Source organism: Trachypithecus francoisi, unplaced genomic scaffold (genome assembly GCF_009764315.1).
Source record: "Trachypithecus francoisi isolate TF-2019V2 unplaced genomic scaffold, Tfra_2.0 Lachesis_group11, whole genome shotgun sequence".
Taxonomy (NCBI): Eukaryota; Metazoa; Chordata; class Mammalia; order Primates; family Cercopithecidae; genus Trachypithecus; species Trachypithecus francoisi.
Genome location: NW_022681456.1, coordinates 50,744,184 through 50,762,502, shown reverse-complemented (window position 1 = coordinate 50,762,502; position 18,319 = coordinate 50,744,184). Strand labels below are relative to the sequence as shown.

Genomic DNA, 18,319 nt, shown 5'->3' with positions numbered 1-18,319 from the left:
TACTTTGGCTTATACTTTTTTAGTTTTTATTTTAAGTTCCTGGGTACATGTGCAGCATGTACAGGTTTGTTACATAGGTGAACTTGTGCTTTGGCTGATACTTTAAAAGTCATAGCAAATCACAACACTTTAGAAACTCTTCTACTTTAAGCATTTTAAAATCAACTTTACCTATTGGTTTAGTTTCCCTTTAAGAGTGTCACTTGGCCGGGCGCGGTGGCTCAAGCCCAATCCCAGCACTTTGGGAGGCCGAGACGGGCGGATCACGAGGTCAGGAGATCGAGACCATCCTGGCTAATACGGTGAAACCCTGTCTCTACTTAAAAATACAAAAAACTAGCCGGGCGACGAGGCGGGCGCCTGTAGTCCCAGCTACTCGGGAGGCTGAGGCAGGAGAATGGCGTAAACCCGGGAGGTGGAGCTTGCAGTGAGCTGAGATCCGGCCACTGCACTCCAGCCTGGGTGGCAGAGCAAGACTCCGTCTCAAAAAAAAAAAAAAAAAAAAAAAAAAGAGTGTCACTTATCAGCCTGGGCAACATGGCAAAACACCATCTACAAAAAAATACACATGCACACACCTGTGGTCCCAGCTATTCGGGAGGCTGAGGTGGGAGAATCACTTGAGTCCAAGAGGTTGAGGCTGCAGTAAGCCATGATTGTACCACTGCACTCCAGCCTGGGTGAGAGAGCAAGACTCTGTCTCAAAAATAAATAAATAAAAGAGTGAGTCATTTATTTCGTCCTTACAGAACTCACCATTAAGTTAGAATAAGTATATGAAAGCGTTTGACCTCAGAACGGTAGTATCTTTTGATCTTAGTGACTATGTCAGTTGTTCAAATGACGGATTATATATGAAGATACTTTAAATATGTGAAGTACTACATCAATTAATGTTTGTTAGCATTTTATTACTTACGTTTTCTTGTTTTTATGTCATTTTCATTTTCTCAGTACTTAGACATATTTAACATTGAATAGTTTTCATTATTCATATCTTTATAGTCCATTGTATTTAAATTTTCTTTTAACATAATAAATGCAATAATAGGACCACATCTGGAATCTCAGTTTTATTTTGATAATTATTAAGGTATAACAAATTATTAGAGATACTTTTATGAAAAATTAATGGATAAAGTAGTTTTGCCTTGTTATGACATTTCTGTCTTTACAAATAAAATAGAATTACGTCATTGTTTATGTTAACTTCTTCTGGATTTTAATGACTAGCAAAGAAATCTGACCATGTTTCCTCCTTCATGTGGCTCTCCTGTCCCTTGGCTTCTCTTCTTGCCTGATTACAGCTGTTTTTGTAATGCTTTCTCTCTTCCTCTCCACATCCCCAATCACTCCCACCACAAGATATTACAATGGAATGAATGGTCTTAGACACATTTTAAAAATGAGCTTTCGGTACAAATTCACAATTCAGTTGTCTTTCAAGGTTCATCTTCTTTATCCATGATACCTTGTCTCATTTATCTTTGCCAAACGGTGTTTCTCACTTGTATAATCTAAGAGTACTCAATTATATGATTGATCAGTCAAGTTATTACAAGTTCTTAAGCATGGTTTTGTGTTTTTTTTTTTTTCTAAAATCAAGAAATTTTAGAATTATTGGTGGGTAGAATTTCAGAGGAACAATGGAATCGTTTGCAAAGTTATTCTTAGATGATAATGAGGCTTTGAAGTATTTCATTTCACCAGTTTAAAAGTTAGATTGGTGGGCCGGTCACAGTGGCTCACACCTGTAATCCCAGCACTTTGGGAGGCTGAGGCAGGCGGATCATGAGGTCAAGAGATTGAGACCATCGTGGCCAACATGGTGCAACCCCGTCTCTACTAAAAATATAAAAAAATTGGCTGGGCGTGGTGGCACACGCCTGTAGTCCCAGCTAGTCGTGAAGCTGAGGCAGGAGGATCGCTTGAACCCGGGAGGCAGAGGTTACAGTGAGCTGAGATCACATCACTACACTTCAGCCTGGCGACAGAGTGAGGCTCCATTTCAAAAAAAAAAAAAAAAAAGTTAGATTGGTGAGGCAGAATGTGATATTGCTCCCTCTACTATTAAAAATTTCATATAACAGTACGTGAATTAATCTTAATCCAATGTTTGACAAAGATGTTTTCAAAATAATGAAGTTAATGCTGTGAATTTGGCATTACTGTATCTGATATTAATAATTCCACCTCTTAAAATTGTCTAATTTCCATCTGGTTGCTGTTTCTCATTTTCCTTCTGTTAAAATTTTAACTTCTAACCACCTATTATTTTGTTTCTCTGATTTTATACTCAGAATTACCTCCTTTTAGATTAAAAAAATAAAATAAAATAAAACTTTAATACTTTTGAAATGTAAAAATGGACATATTGCCAAAAAGTGGTAAGGGAACCCTAAATGAATCACAAACTTTTTGTTTTGTTAGAGATATAAAAACTTCTAAGATCTTAAAAGTAAGATCTGAGTTTAAAATTAGAGAATAAAAGAATTTGTGTTAAGAAGGACAGGGTCACCAGTTAGGAGGAGATTATTGTAGGAATCCCAGTGTCGGCACTTGGGACTAGTGATAATAGAAGAGATGGAGAGAAAAAGGATAGATTCAGGATATATTTGGACGTGAAAGTTGTGAAGACTTGGTAATGAGTAGAATGTGGAGGGAAGGAAAGAGGCTGTGAAGAAGAAACTGGTTTTACACTATTACTATTTCCTCATGGTGACAATGATTGGAGGAGGAACTGTTTTATTTCCTTTGGGGAAGTATGAAGTCAGGAGTTCTATTTTGGGTATTTTGAGTTTGAGGTACCTAAGTGAATATGCCCAGTAGGCAACTGAATAATTGCCTATGGAGGTGAGGGAGGGTGAAGGTACAGTCATTAGCGTACATTAACGACGTTTAAAATCATGAACCTTATTGAGGATCATTAGGTTGAAGATAGAGTGGAAAAGAGCATTCATGAGTAGTGCTGTGGCTTCCAGCGATCAGGGTTGGTGTGGAGGAGGAGTCTGAGGAGCAGAGTCCAGTATGGCAGTTGTATACAATATGTAGACATTGTTTTCATAGAAGTTGTATATGCTTAAAATGTATTGCTTTCTGTGGGTTGTTTTTTAAACTAAATATTTGGTGTATCCTTTGTAAGATTCTAAACCCCCTTCTGAATGTCATTGAGTAAGACAATTCTCTACAACACTGGATGTTTGCTGTAAAGAATGGCCTTACCATTGAACCATTAAGGTTGGGATATGGTGCCTATTTTAACCCTCCCCACTCTGCCTCTTTAGGACTTAGATTTTTAGATGTCACCTAAGTTCTTGTTGGGGGTGAAGGACTTTGCCAGAAAATTAGCATTAACATGATGTCCTTTGACCCTCCTCTCACAATTTTTTGTCATTCTCTTGAAATAAGTTAGTTCATTATTAAAGAAGTCATTTTATTTTATTTTTTATTTAAGTCAGAATCTCACTCTGTTGCCCAGGCTGGAGTGCAGTGGTGCAATCTCAGCTCACTGCAACCTCTTTCTCCTGGGTTCAAGCTATACTCCTGCCTCTGCCTCCTGAGTAAGTGGGACTACAGGTGCACACCACCATGCCCGGTAATGGTTTTTTGTTGTTGTTGTTTGTTTGTTTGTTTTAGTAGAGATGGGGTTTCACCACGTTTGCCAGACTGGTCTGAACTCCTGGCCTTAAGTGATCCATCCACCTTGGCCTCCCAAATTACTGGGATTACAGGGGTGAGCCACTGTGCCCAGCCTAAAGTAATTTTATTTTTAAAAGCTGTCATCAACATGAAAAATTTGGTATTCATGAGGAGTGTTTTTGAATGTTGGATATCACTGATATCAGTGACAATATGGGGCAGCAGATGAAAGCCTGGTTTATAAATTTTGCAAGGACGGAATTCTTTAAGACAATGAAATGGGGACTGACTTAGACAGACATAGCTGCATGCCTTTACTCCCTTAGAGACAAGCACAAGAGTCCTGCCATACCACATATTTTTTGACATGGCTGCTTTTTGTTTTTCTTCAAAATCTAAACTACAATAAAATGAAAGACAACAGTTATTAGGTGCCTTCTATATCTTATGCAGAGTGCTAAGTACTTTACATTGTGGTCCCATTGTGACCTGACACGAATTCTGAGAGGGAAATAAATATATTGAACCCACTTTGTAGAGGTCACGAAATTGAAGCTTTGATTATTGGTATTTTAGAGAGAAAAAATAAGAAAAGATAATCAAAAAATATATACAAACTACGATACCACCTTCACTTTTTTTGGAGATTAAAATTTCTTTAGGCATGCTTGAAAGGTGATGGACATGAAGTCATGTTTTGGAGACATTATCTGTTTTTAACTGTCCATTTAAAAATGTATTTGATCTCTAAGTGTTGAGTGTTCCTATGCTGTGCTGATAATGATCTTAATTTTTCTCTTCTCTCTTTTGGTTTCAGAGGAAGAACTTGTCGCTTTTCCTCAGCATTAGTTTGTTAACTTTCTGGGGGTCCTCCCTTTTGGGTGCCCGGTTATACTGGATGGGAAACAAACCACCAAGCTTTTCCAACTCGGACAATCCCGCTGCTGATTCAGACAGCCTCCTCACCCGCACGCTCACCTTCTTCTACTTGCCAACCAAGAACCTCTGGCTGTTGCTATGCCCAGATACCCTCAGTTTTGATTGGTCAATGGATGCTGTGCCTCTGCTCAAAACAGTTTCTGACTGGAGAAACCTACACACTGTGGCCTTCTATACTGGACTCCTCCTCCTTGCCTACTATGGTTTGAAGAGCCCGAGCGAAGACAGAGAATGCAATGGGAAAACTGTAACAAATGGCAAGCAGAATGCAAATGGACATAGCTGCCTTTCGGATGTGGAGTACCAGAACTCAGAGACTAAGTCCAGCTTTGCATCCAAAGTAGAAAATGGCATTAACAATGATATATCACAGAGAACCCAGCTTCCTTCTACGGAGAACATTGTTGTTCTGTCTTTATCTTTGTTAATCATACCCTTTGTTCCTGCCACGAACCTGTTTTTCTATGTCGGCTTTGTAATTGCAGAGCGAGTATTATATATTCCTAGTATGGGCTTCTGCCTGCTGATTACAGTGGGTGCTAGAGCCCTTTATGTCAAAGTCCAAAAGCGGTTCTTCAAGAGCTTGATTTTTTATGCTACAGCTACACTAATTGTTTTTTATGGACTCAAGACTGCGATCAGGAATGGAGACTGGCAGAATGAGGAAATGCTGTATAGATCAGGGATAAAAGTAAACCCAGCTAAAGGTAATCTTTTCTTTTATGCTTTTGTCTGGATAGTTTACACTTTCAGCCTCTTTATATCTTTGCTTCTTAAGACATAGTATTAAGGAGGAAGAGGTCCTTTTATGCAATACCCGTATCTTTCGTTCTTTTCATTTTTTTAAAGAGATATGCCATGTAACCAATTTAGAGACATACCATATAACCAATTTAGAGACAAATTAGAGACACAATATTCCTTACTTGGAATAAGAAAATATTTTCTTGTGTTTCTGACTATGTTTGTCCAGAAGAATTAGAGCTCCTGTTGTGTAAACAATATTGACTATTCCAAGCATTTAGAAAAGAGCTTGGTTTTCACATTTTAAAATACTGATGGGGACAGCTCTTTTATCATATAATAAAAGTCAGGCTATCCCACATAAGTATACTTGAGCTTTTCTATTTTCCAAGCATCGCCTGAAGAAATACAAGACTTTCATTGAAACCTTTAAAAGATTTGGAGATTTCACTACCTCTGAATCCTGAAAGTATGTCTCTAGATGTCAGTGTGTACACATTCAGGTGTGAGTCACCTTGGGCTGCACAGAGGCTAAATTATCTGAATGTTGCCAAGCAGTTAGCAGGTTTTTACTTGGGTTCTTCAGTCACTTACAGAAACAAACTTTTCACTATATAATGAGAGTTTTGATTATACCACTCATGATTGCTTTTGATTTAGAAAATTACTTGAGCAAATCTCAGAATTGATAGAATAGAAAGTAGTTTCCTTTAAAATAAAAAAGTCAAAAGCTATGACAATGGATGACTCTAGTTTAGGCAATTAAACGTATTGGAAGCTTGAGAACAATTAAATTAAAATAGATGTAAATTTTTAGTGCAGAAATATATCATAGTAAATAGTGTTAAAGAGTCTTGTTCTTCATAAGCCATTTTTATTCTTTTTTGAGACGGGGTCTTGCTCTGTTGCCCAGGCTGGTGTGCGATGGCTTGATCTCAACTCACTGCAACCTCCACCTCCTGGATTCAAGTAATTCTCCTGACCCAGACTCCAGAGGCACTGATACTACAGGCACCCGCCACCATACCTGGCTAATTTTTGTATTTTTAGTAGAGATGGGGTTTCCCCACGTTTGCCAGGCTGCTCTCGACTCCTGAGCTTAGATGATCTGCCTGTCTCAGCCTCCTAAAGTGCTGGGATTACAGGTGCGAGCCACCACGCCTGGCCTATTTTTATTCTTTTTGTTTGTTTGTTTGTTTGGTTTTTTTGAGACTGAATTTCGCTCTTGTTGCCCAGGCTGGTGTGCAGTGGCATGATCTTGGCTCACCACAACCTCCACCTCCTGGGTTCAAGCGATGCTCCTGCCTCAGCCTTCCTGAGTAGCTGGGATTACAGGCATGAACCACCATGCCCAGCAAATTTTGTATTTTTAGTAGAGACGGGGTTTCTTCATGTTGGTCAGACTGGTCTCGAACTCCCGACCTCAGATGATCCGCCCGCCTCGGCCTCCCAAAGTGCTGGGATTATAGGCGTGAGCCACCGCGACTAGCCTGTTTTTATTCTTTAAATTATGTTCGCTTATATAGCATTTGAACTGGCATTTTTCTACTCTTTCCAACACAATTCTATACCAGGATTAAAAGAAAGTGTAAAACTGTTCCAGAATATGAAAATGGCCTGCTAATAGGTATATATCTAAAGACCTAGACACTCCAAAAGCTACTTTGGCATGCTTGTCTGATGGGCACAAATTAAGTCAAGAATTCAGTGAGCAACTACACATTTCTTTAAGGAACTAATTGCTGGTACTTACACTGTTTAATAAATTGCAGGGATTTTAATGGGAAGTTGAAGCATTGAAGTTGAGCTACTACGTAGCATGTCATTTCTCAATTCTCTTTGAAAAATCATTACCATGTGGCTTTTTCTAGGTGGCGAGTACTTCACAGTTTATTTAATGCCTGGACCCAAATCTTGTTGCAAAAATTATTTCTATTAGTTTTTGCAGAATACTTATCAGCTAGTTTTTCTGCACTGGTAGATGTAAGGATATAGAACAAGGCTGTGTTGCCAATATATTTTCCTGCTGTTTAAAACATATATAATAGAGAATTGAAAACAAATTCTTGGCCTCTTATTTGCATCACAGTGATGTTCGGAGGGTTTATTAAATTTATTAAGTTTCAGGCTAAGCTGCTGTTATGAAAAGCCAAGACAAAAGTGGCTTAAGTAAGATAGAAGCTTTATTCTTTCATGTGGCAATCTAAGTATGTGCAAACACAGAGCTGATAAGATGGCGCCATGGGTTTTCAGGATCCAAGCTCTTTCTCTTTTATTCCCTTGCCATCTCAGTGGTGTCACCCTGTCCTTATGGTCCAAGATGGCTCATTATCACATCAGCCCTTCAGCTGACAGCAAGATAGGGAGAAAGGGCAAATGGCGGGTGTGCCCAATCTGAGAGAATTTTGCAGAAATTGCACACACCATGCTTGCTCACAGACCATTGGGCACACCTACCTCCAAGGAAGGCTGGGAAATGTTATCTTTATTCTGGGAAGCTAAGTACCCAGCCAAATTTTATTACACTGCAAAAAGGAGAGGGCAAATACTCAGATGCTAGCGTATAAGTAGCAGTCAGAATAAGTGAAAACGTTTTGTAACGCTTAGGTATTTTCCAGCATTAGCTAGTATTTTTGCTGACGGTTATGATTCTAAATAAGATATTTTGGTACATAGTTAGAATGTTTGATCTTTTTTTATTATTCCATTCACTAAGCAAAGCAATTATTAAACATTGCCTTGATTTTCAGGTGTCCATCCTAATACTTAAGAAGTGCCGCACAATTTAGGCACTCCAAAATATCATTAACTAAATAAATGTACAACTGCCCACTACCGTGAGAAGTTCTTGCAGACATCAAACACTGAATTCCTGAAACCCCCCACCCCACTCGTGGTCCAGTCAACTGCTTTACTTGCAGGCTTTACCATCTCAGTTGATGGAATCTCAATTTCCCCAGCAGCTCTGGCTGAGAATTCTGAAGTCATCTCTGCCTCCTCTTTTCCCTTCATAGCTCACATACATTCTATCAGCAGATCCTCTCTGCTCTGTTTGTAAAAATATATCCAGAGCTTGACCACTTTTTACCACCCTCACTGTTGGCATCATGGCCCAGGGGACCATCATCTTTTATCATATATATATATATATATATATATATATATATATATATATATATATGATAAAAGATCATTTTATCATATATCGTTTTTTTTTTTTGAGAGTCTCGCTCTGTTGCCCCGGCTGGAGTGCAGGGATGCAATCTTGGCTCACCACAACCTCTGCCTCCCGAGTTCAAGCAATTCATCAGCCTCAGCCTCCCAAGTAGCTAGGACTACAGGCACGTGCCACCATGCCCAGATTATTTTTGTGTTTTTAGTAGAGACAGGTTTCACTATACTGGCCAGGCTGGTCTCAAACTCCTGACCTCATGATCCACCCGCCTCTGCCTCCCAAAATGCTGGGATTATAGGCCTTATCTGTAATGTTAGTAAAAGACTCTCACCTCACCTCCCAGCTTGTATTTCTTGCCTTGTAGCATGTCTTGTACTTTTTTCTTTCAACTCAGACAGACATGATGTATTGGGTAATAGGAAATGAGGTGAATAGGCTTTCTTGTGAGATTTTATGTAAATCTGGTTAGGAGTTGGACTGTATTTTGCTATAGCCGTGGGTGCCAGAGATGTCACATTCCTCTGGTGGCCTTGTTTTTGGTCTTCCCAGTTGTCTGTGGGCTTTCCCACGGACTCTGTTTTGCATCTATATCAGCTGCAATCAGCTATTATTATACTGCAGCTCTGTTGGTGTTGGGGAGGGAAAATGTTCTATTATTTTATGACTAAATCTTCACCTCTCTGGGCTACCACCTTCACAGGTGTTTCTTATATTGCCTTGCTTCCCACTCCAGTAGAGACAGGAAGGCTAGTGGGGGTGAGCTGAGAGGAATGACTTCCCTCACAGCTCCAGGACAAGGCTAAGATCTTTCCCTTATGGAGTTAGTGATCTTTTGTCATGACAAATGCTCTGGGTATATTTCATAAGGTTTATTCTTCTCCCATTGCCAGAGCCAGAAGAACATCTTTCTTGGCTCTTCCCGATGAGATTCTGTTGGGGTCCTGGGAGGGAAAACCCCCAAAAGTATGGGAGTCCCCTAAGACTACCACCTCAGGAGTTTCTGATTCTAAAACTAGTTCATGCTGAGCCTCCAGCAACTTGTCAAATGACTAGTCAATTGTTTCTAACAGTTTCTGTCTCCAGCAGCTTCTGCTCCAGGTAAGCTCTCCTCTGCTGTCTCTCCGGATTTGTCTTTCTCTAGATTTCAGGGTGGTGGTTGACCCTGCGACCCCAGTTCACTGATGGTTCCAAAAGCAATTATTGATTTTCAGTCTGTTTAGCTTTTTCTTTTTGTAATGATGTGAGTGACACCTTCACATTGTTTAATGTCTGAGCTGAACTCCTGCTTCTATTCACCTTCAAAGTCCATGCTTAACCAGCAGCCCTGGTGACCTTTTGGAAACACGAGTCAGGGCATGGCGTTCCAGTGTCCAGTTATTCTCTGACTGCCAGTTTCTCTCTAATTGAAGGCACATAACAGTGGCGGGAGGGGAGGGAGGGAGCCAAGGGTTCAAAAACTATTTACTGAGTACTATGCTCGCTTCCTGTGTGATCGGTTCAGTTGTGCTCCAGGCCTCAGTCTCATGTAATATGCTTTTGTAACAAACCTTCACATAGAGCCTTGGAATCTAAAATAACAGTTGAAAGAATAAAAATAAAATTAGAATAGTTCTGTGCTTTAAAAACTCTAGCTAGCTAGACAGATTATAGATATGATAGATATAGATGCACACAGTCTCAGGACCCTGTGCATACTCACCAGCCTTTCCTTCCCTTACTCCACTCCAGCCCAGCTGGCCTCTTTGATGTGCCTTTTATATGCGAGGTAAGCTCCTGCCTCAGAGCTTTTACCCTTGTCATTGCTTCTTCCTGGAATGTGTTTTCCTGGTTATTCTCACTGGGATCTCCCTCACCTCCTTTAAGTCTCTGACCAACTGTTGCATTATCAGTAAGGTGCTTTATGTAAAATTGACTGCCCTGCTATTAATTACAGCCACCCCTCCACCTCTGTCTTATCGAGCATTCCCTATCTTCTTTCCATGCTTCATTTTTCTCTTAGCACTTATCACTATTTGACGTACTATATTTTCTATAATTATGTGTTCATTGTATGAACGTGTTGTCAGCATACACCAGAATGTACAACACAAGAAGGTAGAGATTTTTACATTTTAAAAAATGCCATAGATGCTGCAATGAGGACTGTGCGTGGTAGAGCAAAGGCATTCAGTAATGGATATGTTGAGCCCTTCTCTTTAAGGAGTTCATGATCTGTTTACAGATAGAATGTACATGCATGATATAAGGCAAAAGTGTGAAATATTATGCTTTTGATATGCCAAGTAGTGAGGGATGCTTTATCATGAGAGGGTTAGAATTGGGAGTGGAGTTAGTTTCAGATTGTGTGACTGCATCTGTGTGTGACATATGCTTCCATTTTGATGCAAGACAAAATTCTTCCAAACCAGGTTTCTTATTTTTTTTCTTTTTATAAGATGTTAATAATAATTCTGGCTACAGTTACTTCCTTAGCAATTTTGAGACTGGCAATAATCTTCCTTAAGGCAGATTTTCTTAGTCTAATACATTATTTGAACCTAAGTAAAAGATTAGAAATCCTATAAAGCCAGTCTTGTGTATGGTTTTCTGAGATTACAGATGGAGTTAGGGTTTTTTTTTCTTCCTTTGAAAGCCTTTGCAAATTCTAGAATACTTCAGTCTACCATGTGCTTTAACGGAATATGATTTTAAGCCTCATGAAGTAGTATGCATTAAAACTGCTGCCTTCAGTAATGGGTCCTGTAGACAGCTGCCAGTCATTAACTGATTGGATGCAAATGACGATGAGTAAACTCTGTCATAGTGACTGTGCTGCTAATTTATGGTTTAAATCTGGATAGTGGAGAAATGATAGCTGATTTGGACTATGTAAACCACAAGTCCTGTCTCATTATGTGGTTGATAATGTCAGGAAAATACTACGCAGAGTTGATTACTGTAGTTTGCTGATTTCACAATGACTCTTTGCATTTCTGTGCTTAGGAAAAAGGAAATTTTCTCTGATGACTGCCTTAATGAGCAAGCCACATTATATTTGAAAGGGTTTCCCCCACCCAGCTTTAAAGCAACTCATTTTTAAAGCCATATTGATTAGTATTGGCTTAACGAAAGACTTTCTTGATTCATTACAAAGCAGTTAAATGTGTGATCACCCTTTTTGCTGTGGCCTCCTCTAAATCCCCATATGGCTCTATTCTCTGTAGAATTTGGTACCATTGATCTCTGTTACCATAGCTTTTAAGCCACTGCTTGGTTTTGACTATCTTTCTCCCATTTCCCACAGCTTTCTCTCTTCTGATTTTTGCCTCCTCCCTAAACTAATCCAGTCTTCAAGTTTTTTTTTTTTTTTCTTTCTAAAATCTGCCTTTATTTTCCCTTCCCTATAGTATCTACAACATTGTTTGGTATATAGTAGGAGTCAATAGATATGCAATTGAATTTCTAAGTTAGGTTCTCCGCCGTGACCGCCTATCTATGAAGACCTTTTCCACCTGGGTGATCTGCTGGCATATCAAACTGGTCACCTCTCTTGCCTAAAACCAACTTCTTGCAAACTTCCTTATAAATTAACGTCATAATCTCAGGCTAACAAAGTTATAGATAAGCAGATCAGTGAGCGTATAAACATAAAAGAATTGTAGCATATATGGCAGCACATCTGGTTTGCTAAAGGCATTTTAAAATTAAGTTATAGATTCAAAATCAAATAGGTTCTGAGAATGGTTTATTAACTCTATGTCAGTTTGGTTTAAAAAACATATGACTATGGTGGTTAATTGTTTGAAAGCAATTTCTTAAATAGTTAAGAACAATTAAGAGTGAATCTGAGAAAAACTTAAGAGCTAAAGGTTGTTTTTAATGCCCATTTTTAATGTAAATATGTGAAATGATAAATATAAAAGATGTATGTAAAATGATACACATATTTGAAACTTTCAAGGTGATTATCCAAGCAGTCTGCATTCACTCCCCCAATGCAAATGGCAAACATTACCTTTTTAGATATGGAAAAACACAGCTGGCCGGGCACAGTGGCTCATGCCTGTAATCCCAGCACTTTGGGAGGCCGAGCTGGGCAGATCACGAGGTCAGGAGTTCGAGACCATTCTGGTCAACATGTTGAAAGCCTGTCTGTACTAAAAATACAAAAATTAGCCGGGCATGGTGGTGGGCACCTGTATTCCCAGCTACTCGGGAGGCTGAGGTAGGAGAATCGCATGAACCCAGGAGGCGGAGGTTGCAGTGAGCCAAGATCGCGTCATTGCACCCCAGCCTGGGCAACAGGAGCAAAACACTATCTCAAAAAAAAAAAAAACAAAAAAGAAAAAGAGAGTCAAAATTGTTTTAGTTTTGCACTGTTTGACAATTTTTTTTCCTTCATAGATTGCTGCAAAATTGGTGGTTCTATTTCAATTTAATATGGTATCAAATTTTAAGAAACAAGTATGTTGTAGAAATATCATTTAGGGGCCGGGCGCGGTGGCTCAAGCCTGTAATCCCAGCACTTTGGGAGGCCGAGACGGGCGGATCACGAGGTCAGGAGATCGAGACCGTCCTGGCTAACACGGTGAAACCCTGTCTCTACTAAAAAATACAAAAAACTAGCCAGGTGAGGTGGCGGGCACCTGTAGTCCCAGCTACTCGGGAGGCTGAGGCAGGAGAATGGCATAAACCCGGGAGGCGGAGCTTGCAGTGAGCTGAGATCTGGCCACTGCACTCCAGCCTGGGCGACAGAGCGAGACTCCATCTCAAAAAAAAAAAAAAAAGAAAGAAATATCATTTAGGAAATAACTCACAATTTAAGTGAAACCCAAGCCTCTAAGCCATGTAAAAATTGACTACTTCCTTGTGGATTTTACAGTCTAAGCTTTTGTTTACCTCGAATTGAGTGTCTCTATGATGAGTTGTAATTAACCAGCTAGCTTTGAAATGGTGTAACAAATTCTATTATTATATTTTACCAATAATTTGTCATGATATGTCCAAGGGAATATAAAAAATTTTCAACAGAGGTTCAGATTTTTATAAAACATGATAAAATTTACTAGTTAAGGCCAGATATGGTGCCTCAAGTCTATAATCCCAGCACTTGGGGAGGCCAAGGCAGGCAGATCACATGTGGTCAGGAGTTCAAGACCAGCCTGGCCAACATGGTGAAACCCCGTCTCTACCAAAAATACAAAAATTAGCTGGGCGTGGTGGTGGGCGCCTGTAATCCCAGCTACTAGGGAGGCTGAGGCAGGAGAATTGCTTGAACCCAGGAGGCGGAGGTTGCAGTGATTTGAGATCGCACCATTGCACTCCAGCCAGGGGGACAAGATCAAGACTTTGTCTCAAAAAACAAACAAACAAAAAAACAAGAAAAAAGAAATTTACCAGTTAAGGAGGAAAACCACTACAGTATTTTGTTGAAACTGACTGGCCTCAGTTGCACTGTAAAACACAGCTTTTCATTTTTACCAGAGAGCCTCGGTAAGAGAAACTAGCTAAAAGCATCCCACCAATAAAGGCTGATTGAGAGATAAATAGCAGGAAGTTAAATCTGGTTTCCATAAGGAAATTATGTGTTTTGTCTTCTCAGTCCATCTCTTCTCTGTTGAGTAGAAAAAAATGGATAAACAACAGGGCTGGCAAGAATAAAGGGAAGGTATCTCATTGATTGAACTAGACTAAAATATTTTTTAAAAGCAGATTTACATTTACTCAATTGTTAAATTAAGGCCCATTTTAAATATTTGATTCTTGCAGAAATCAAGTATGGTTGTTTTCCATGTGGGATGGGGGAGTTGCAGAAGTTCAGATGCCTTTAAGAATGAATTGGGGCCAGGTGTGGTGGCTTATGCCTGTAATCCCAGCATTTTGGGAGGTCAAGTCGGGCAGACCACAAGGTCAGGAGTTCGAGACCAGCCTGGCTAGCATGGTGAAACCCTGTCTCTACTAAGAATACAAAACAATTAGCTGGCATGGTGGTGTGTGCCTGTAGTCCCAGCTACTTGGGAGGCTCAGGCAGGATAATTGCCTGAACTGGACATGTGGAGCTTGCAGTTAGCCGAGATTGTGCCACTGCACTCCAGCCTGGGTGACAGAGTGAGACTCCGTCTCAACTCTGTCTCAAAAAACTAAAAATAAAAACAACAATGAATTGGCACAAAAATGTTTTCCTGTTGTCTGGCTCTAATAATTGTAAGCACAGTTTTGTGGGGCAGGAAAAAAATCCAGACCACAACAGACTCAGTGCAAATGGTCCTAGGATGTATTATAAATGAAGTGGGTGCCATATTGCTGACTCTTAAGATTTTGAAATTACCCACAACAAAATTTTAGAATCTTTATGGGCTTTTGAAAACCTTCAAACCTTAAAATTAGAGTTACCTTAGATTATATTTATCGGGGTTTATATGCTAAAATACTTGAGACTAGCATATGATTAAGCATGAAGTTAAATTTTTCTGATTTCCGTAGTTTTGTGTGTCTTAAAAATGTCCTAGGCTGGGCGCGGTGGCTCACACCTGTAATCCCAGCACTTTGGGAGGCCAAGGTGTACGGATCACGAGGTCAGGAGATCAAGACCTTCCTGGCCAACATGGTGAAACCCCGTTTCTACTAAAAACACAAAAAAATTAGCTGGGCATGGTGGCACATGCCTGTAGTTCCCTCGTGAGACTGAGGCAGGAGAATCTCTTGAACCCGGGAGGTGGAGGTTGCAGTGAGCGGAGATGGAGCCACTGTACTCCAGCCTAGGCGACAGAGTAAGACTCTGTCTCAAAAAAAAAAAAAAAAAAAAAAAAAGCAGCCCTAGTCCAGGCACAGTAGCTAATGCCTGTAATCCCAACACTCTGGGAGGCTGAGGCGGGTGGATCACGAGATCAGGAGTTCGCGACCAGCCTGGCCAATATGGTGAAACCCCACCTGTACTAAAAATACAAAAATTATCTGGTGGCGGGCGCCTGTAGTCCCAGCTACTCAGGAGCCTGAGGCAGAAGAACTGCTTGAACCCAGGAGGCGGAGGTTGCAGTGAGCTGAGACTGTGCCACTGCACTCCAGCCTAGGCAACAGAGCAAGACACCCTCCCAAAAAAAAAAAAAAAAAATCCCCTAACATTTCTTTACTTCTATTAAATATTTATGAAATATATCATTTATATTCATACAAGTATGCATATACATCATATTTACATAGTTTCAGGAATACTACTAAAATATCTATTCTGTAGCTTATTAAAGGAATATTACCAGTGTCTTTGAGGATCTTTCCCTATACTTCTCCTTATTTTTTGTTTAAAAAATGGTTTTTGTTTTTTTCACCATTGATTTTGTGTACTTACAGATTTTTCTATAGGTAACTTTTATTGGTAGAGTTTTCCTCATTTCTAGTTTAAGAACTATTTTATGAATTAATATTGATGACGATAGGTTTTCCTCAGTCTCTTACTTTGATGAATTATATTAATAGATTTTCTAATGTTGAACCTATTTTGCATTCCTAGATTAATCCCAGGAATTGGTTATAATGTATTATTTCCATTTTCTTCTACATTTATGTTTCATCTGTATTTCTGGATGATTGTCAGTTTCTCTCTTGTGGTGTCATATTCTGGTTTTAAAATCAATGATCTTAACCTTATAGAATCAGGTTAGGAGCATTACTTCTTGTTTCCCTCAAATATTTTATGTAAAATTAGAATTTTTTTTTCTTCTATATTAGGTAGAATTTACCTGTAAAACTAGCTAGGCATAATGTTTTGGTTATAGATGACTTTTTTTTTTTTTTTCTCTCTGTTAATTTAATTTCTTTCATAGTTTTGGAAAGAGCCAAATTTGCTTTTTGGGTCAGTTTTAGTAACTTTTTTCTCTGAGTTTTGTTCAGTTTAACTAGGGTTTTTATATTTATTGGTACAGTGTTGCACATAATATTCTTGTAATATCTTTTTGAAAATCTCTGCTACAATTGTAGTTTAAAAACTATTTTTGCTTGGATACTCTTTAGGCAACAAATGTAGTATTGCCCCAAACTTGGTGAAGGTGGACCTACACGTAAGAATTCCCAAGGAATATTTTTTCCTGTTTTCTGTTTGTCCAAATAGGCCAGACAGACACTTCACCCATCTTTTCATTCTCTAAGCTTTTTAAATTTGTGTGTTGCTACTGAACTGACAAAGACTCTTTCCTTTCAGGCAGATCACAGCTTATGTGGCTTCTGCAGTCTAACCTCCTGCTTGAAGTTCATTAAAGCCTAAACCGAGGTTTATCTGTTTGACAGATGTAGTGTATGCAAGGTGAATACCATCTTCACAGCTAGTTTACTTTTCTGGAGTCCTGCATTCATGAAGGTTTTTTTTGTTTGTTTGTTTTGTTTTTTGTTTGTTTGTTTGTTTTTGAGACGGAGTCTTGCTCTGTCGCCCAGGCTGGAATATAGTGGTGCAATCTCGGATCACTGCAGCCTCTGCCTCCCAGGTTCAAGTGATTCTCCTCCCTCAGCCTCCCAAGTAGCTGGGATTACAGGCACGTGCCACCACACCCTGCCAATTTTTTTGTATTTTTAATAGAGATGGAGTTTCACCATGTTAGTCTCGATCTCCTGACCTTGTGATCCACCCACCTTAGCCTCTCAAAGTGCTGGGATTACAGGCGTGAGCCACCGCACCTGGCCTCATGAAGTTTTTAGACTTTAGGTTTGCCTTTACTTTCCAACCAATTAATACATTCATTTGCAAATATTTTTGTTTTTAATGTAGCATTTTTATTGGTTCAGTACAAGGTGTGATTCTCTGAACATGGAGTTTCACTATACAGTAAGAAAATGAGACCTATGAAATATCTTAAAATCTGACACCTATTAAAGAATGATTAGCTGTGTTAGAAGTTCTACTTGAGAATAGAGTTGTTTAAGATCAGAGCTATTTTTGAAATGTTTAATTCTCTTTCAGCAAAAGTTAAAGGAAGCTTTATGTGTAAAAGCACTATCGTGCAGAATCAAATTACAGGTATTTGAACCCTCTAAAGCAGGATAAAATATGTTCCTTTCTTTCTGTACTATAAATACAATTGCTGATAGTGTTAAAGAGCAGATTTTCAAGAGGATAAACACATCATGTCTTAGTTTTAGCCTCATTATGCACTTGTGCCTATTTCTGATGATCATGGATTTTAAAGAGAATTCCAGATAAGTCTCAAGGAATTATGGAAAAATGTGAGATGTTCAAGTCATACAATTATTGTAAAAGGGTTTGATGTAGAGGAAGTGTGAGCCTTGTTTTAATTTTTATGCATGTGGGCATTAAATTAGAAATCTTACAGAAATGAGAAGATTTCCCCTGTCCCCCTCACAGGGCGTGCAAAGGGAGTGTGGCTCGCTTCTTCTGCTCAAACCTCTAGGGGAACATACAGAAGGGCAGACTCCAACCCCATGGCAGTGTCTAGGGGGTGAGTGTTTACAGCTGCTGAAGCCCCAGTGAGCATGTGACAGTATGCTCTTTTAGTTTAGCCATCTATAGGCGGCTTGTGTTAGCTCAGTTAGACCTCCTTCCTTATCACAAGGAGGGAGGGATTTCTGTATCCCAGGGTTTGTTACCTTGGTGTATCAGAAGAATCGGATTATATGAGGGCCTGGAGAATGAGTGTAAGGTTTGATTAAGAAGTAGCTCTTAGCAGATCGGGGGACCAGAAGGGAGATGGATTTTCCCTGGAGTCAGGTTGCTCCCCAGCCTGGGCTCTCTTCTGATTGCTCCGGCCAAACTCCGCCTCATTCGACTGGTCTGTCATTGTGTTCTTCCACAGGCATGTTCCCCTGGACATCCTCCATGTCCAGCCCTTGTCGTCTTCT

General features: G+C 39.5%; 1 protein-coding gene across 2 annotated transcripts in view; it reads left to right on the top strand.

The window, feature by feature from the left end:
* Positions 1 to 18,319, top strand: part of TMTC2 (transmembrane O-mannosyltransferase targeting cadherins 2) — a 445,065-nt gene that overhangs the window by 202,021 nt on the left and 224,725 nt on the right. For both annotated transcript variants that reach the window (XM_033221143.1, XM_033221144.1), the window contains exon 3: positions 4,457 to 5,285. In XM_033221143.1, the coding sequence (XP_033077034.1) occupies positions 4,457 to 5,285 (829 nt within the window). The remainder of the gene's footprint in view (positions 1 to 4,456; positions 5,286 to 18,319) is intronic.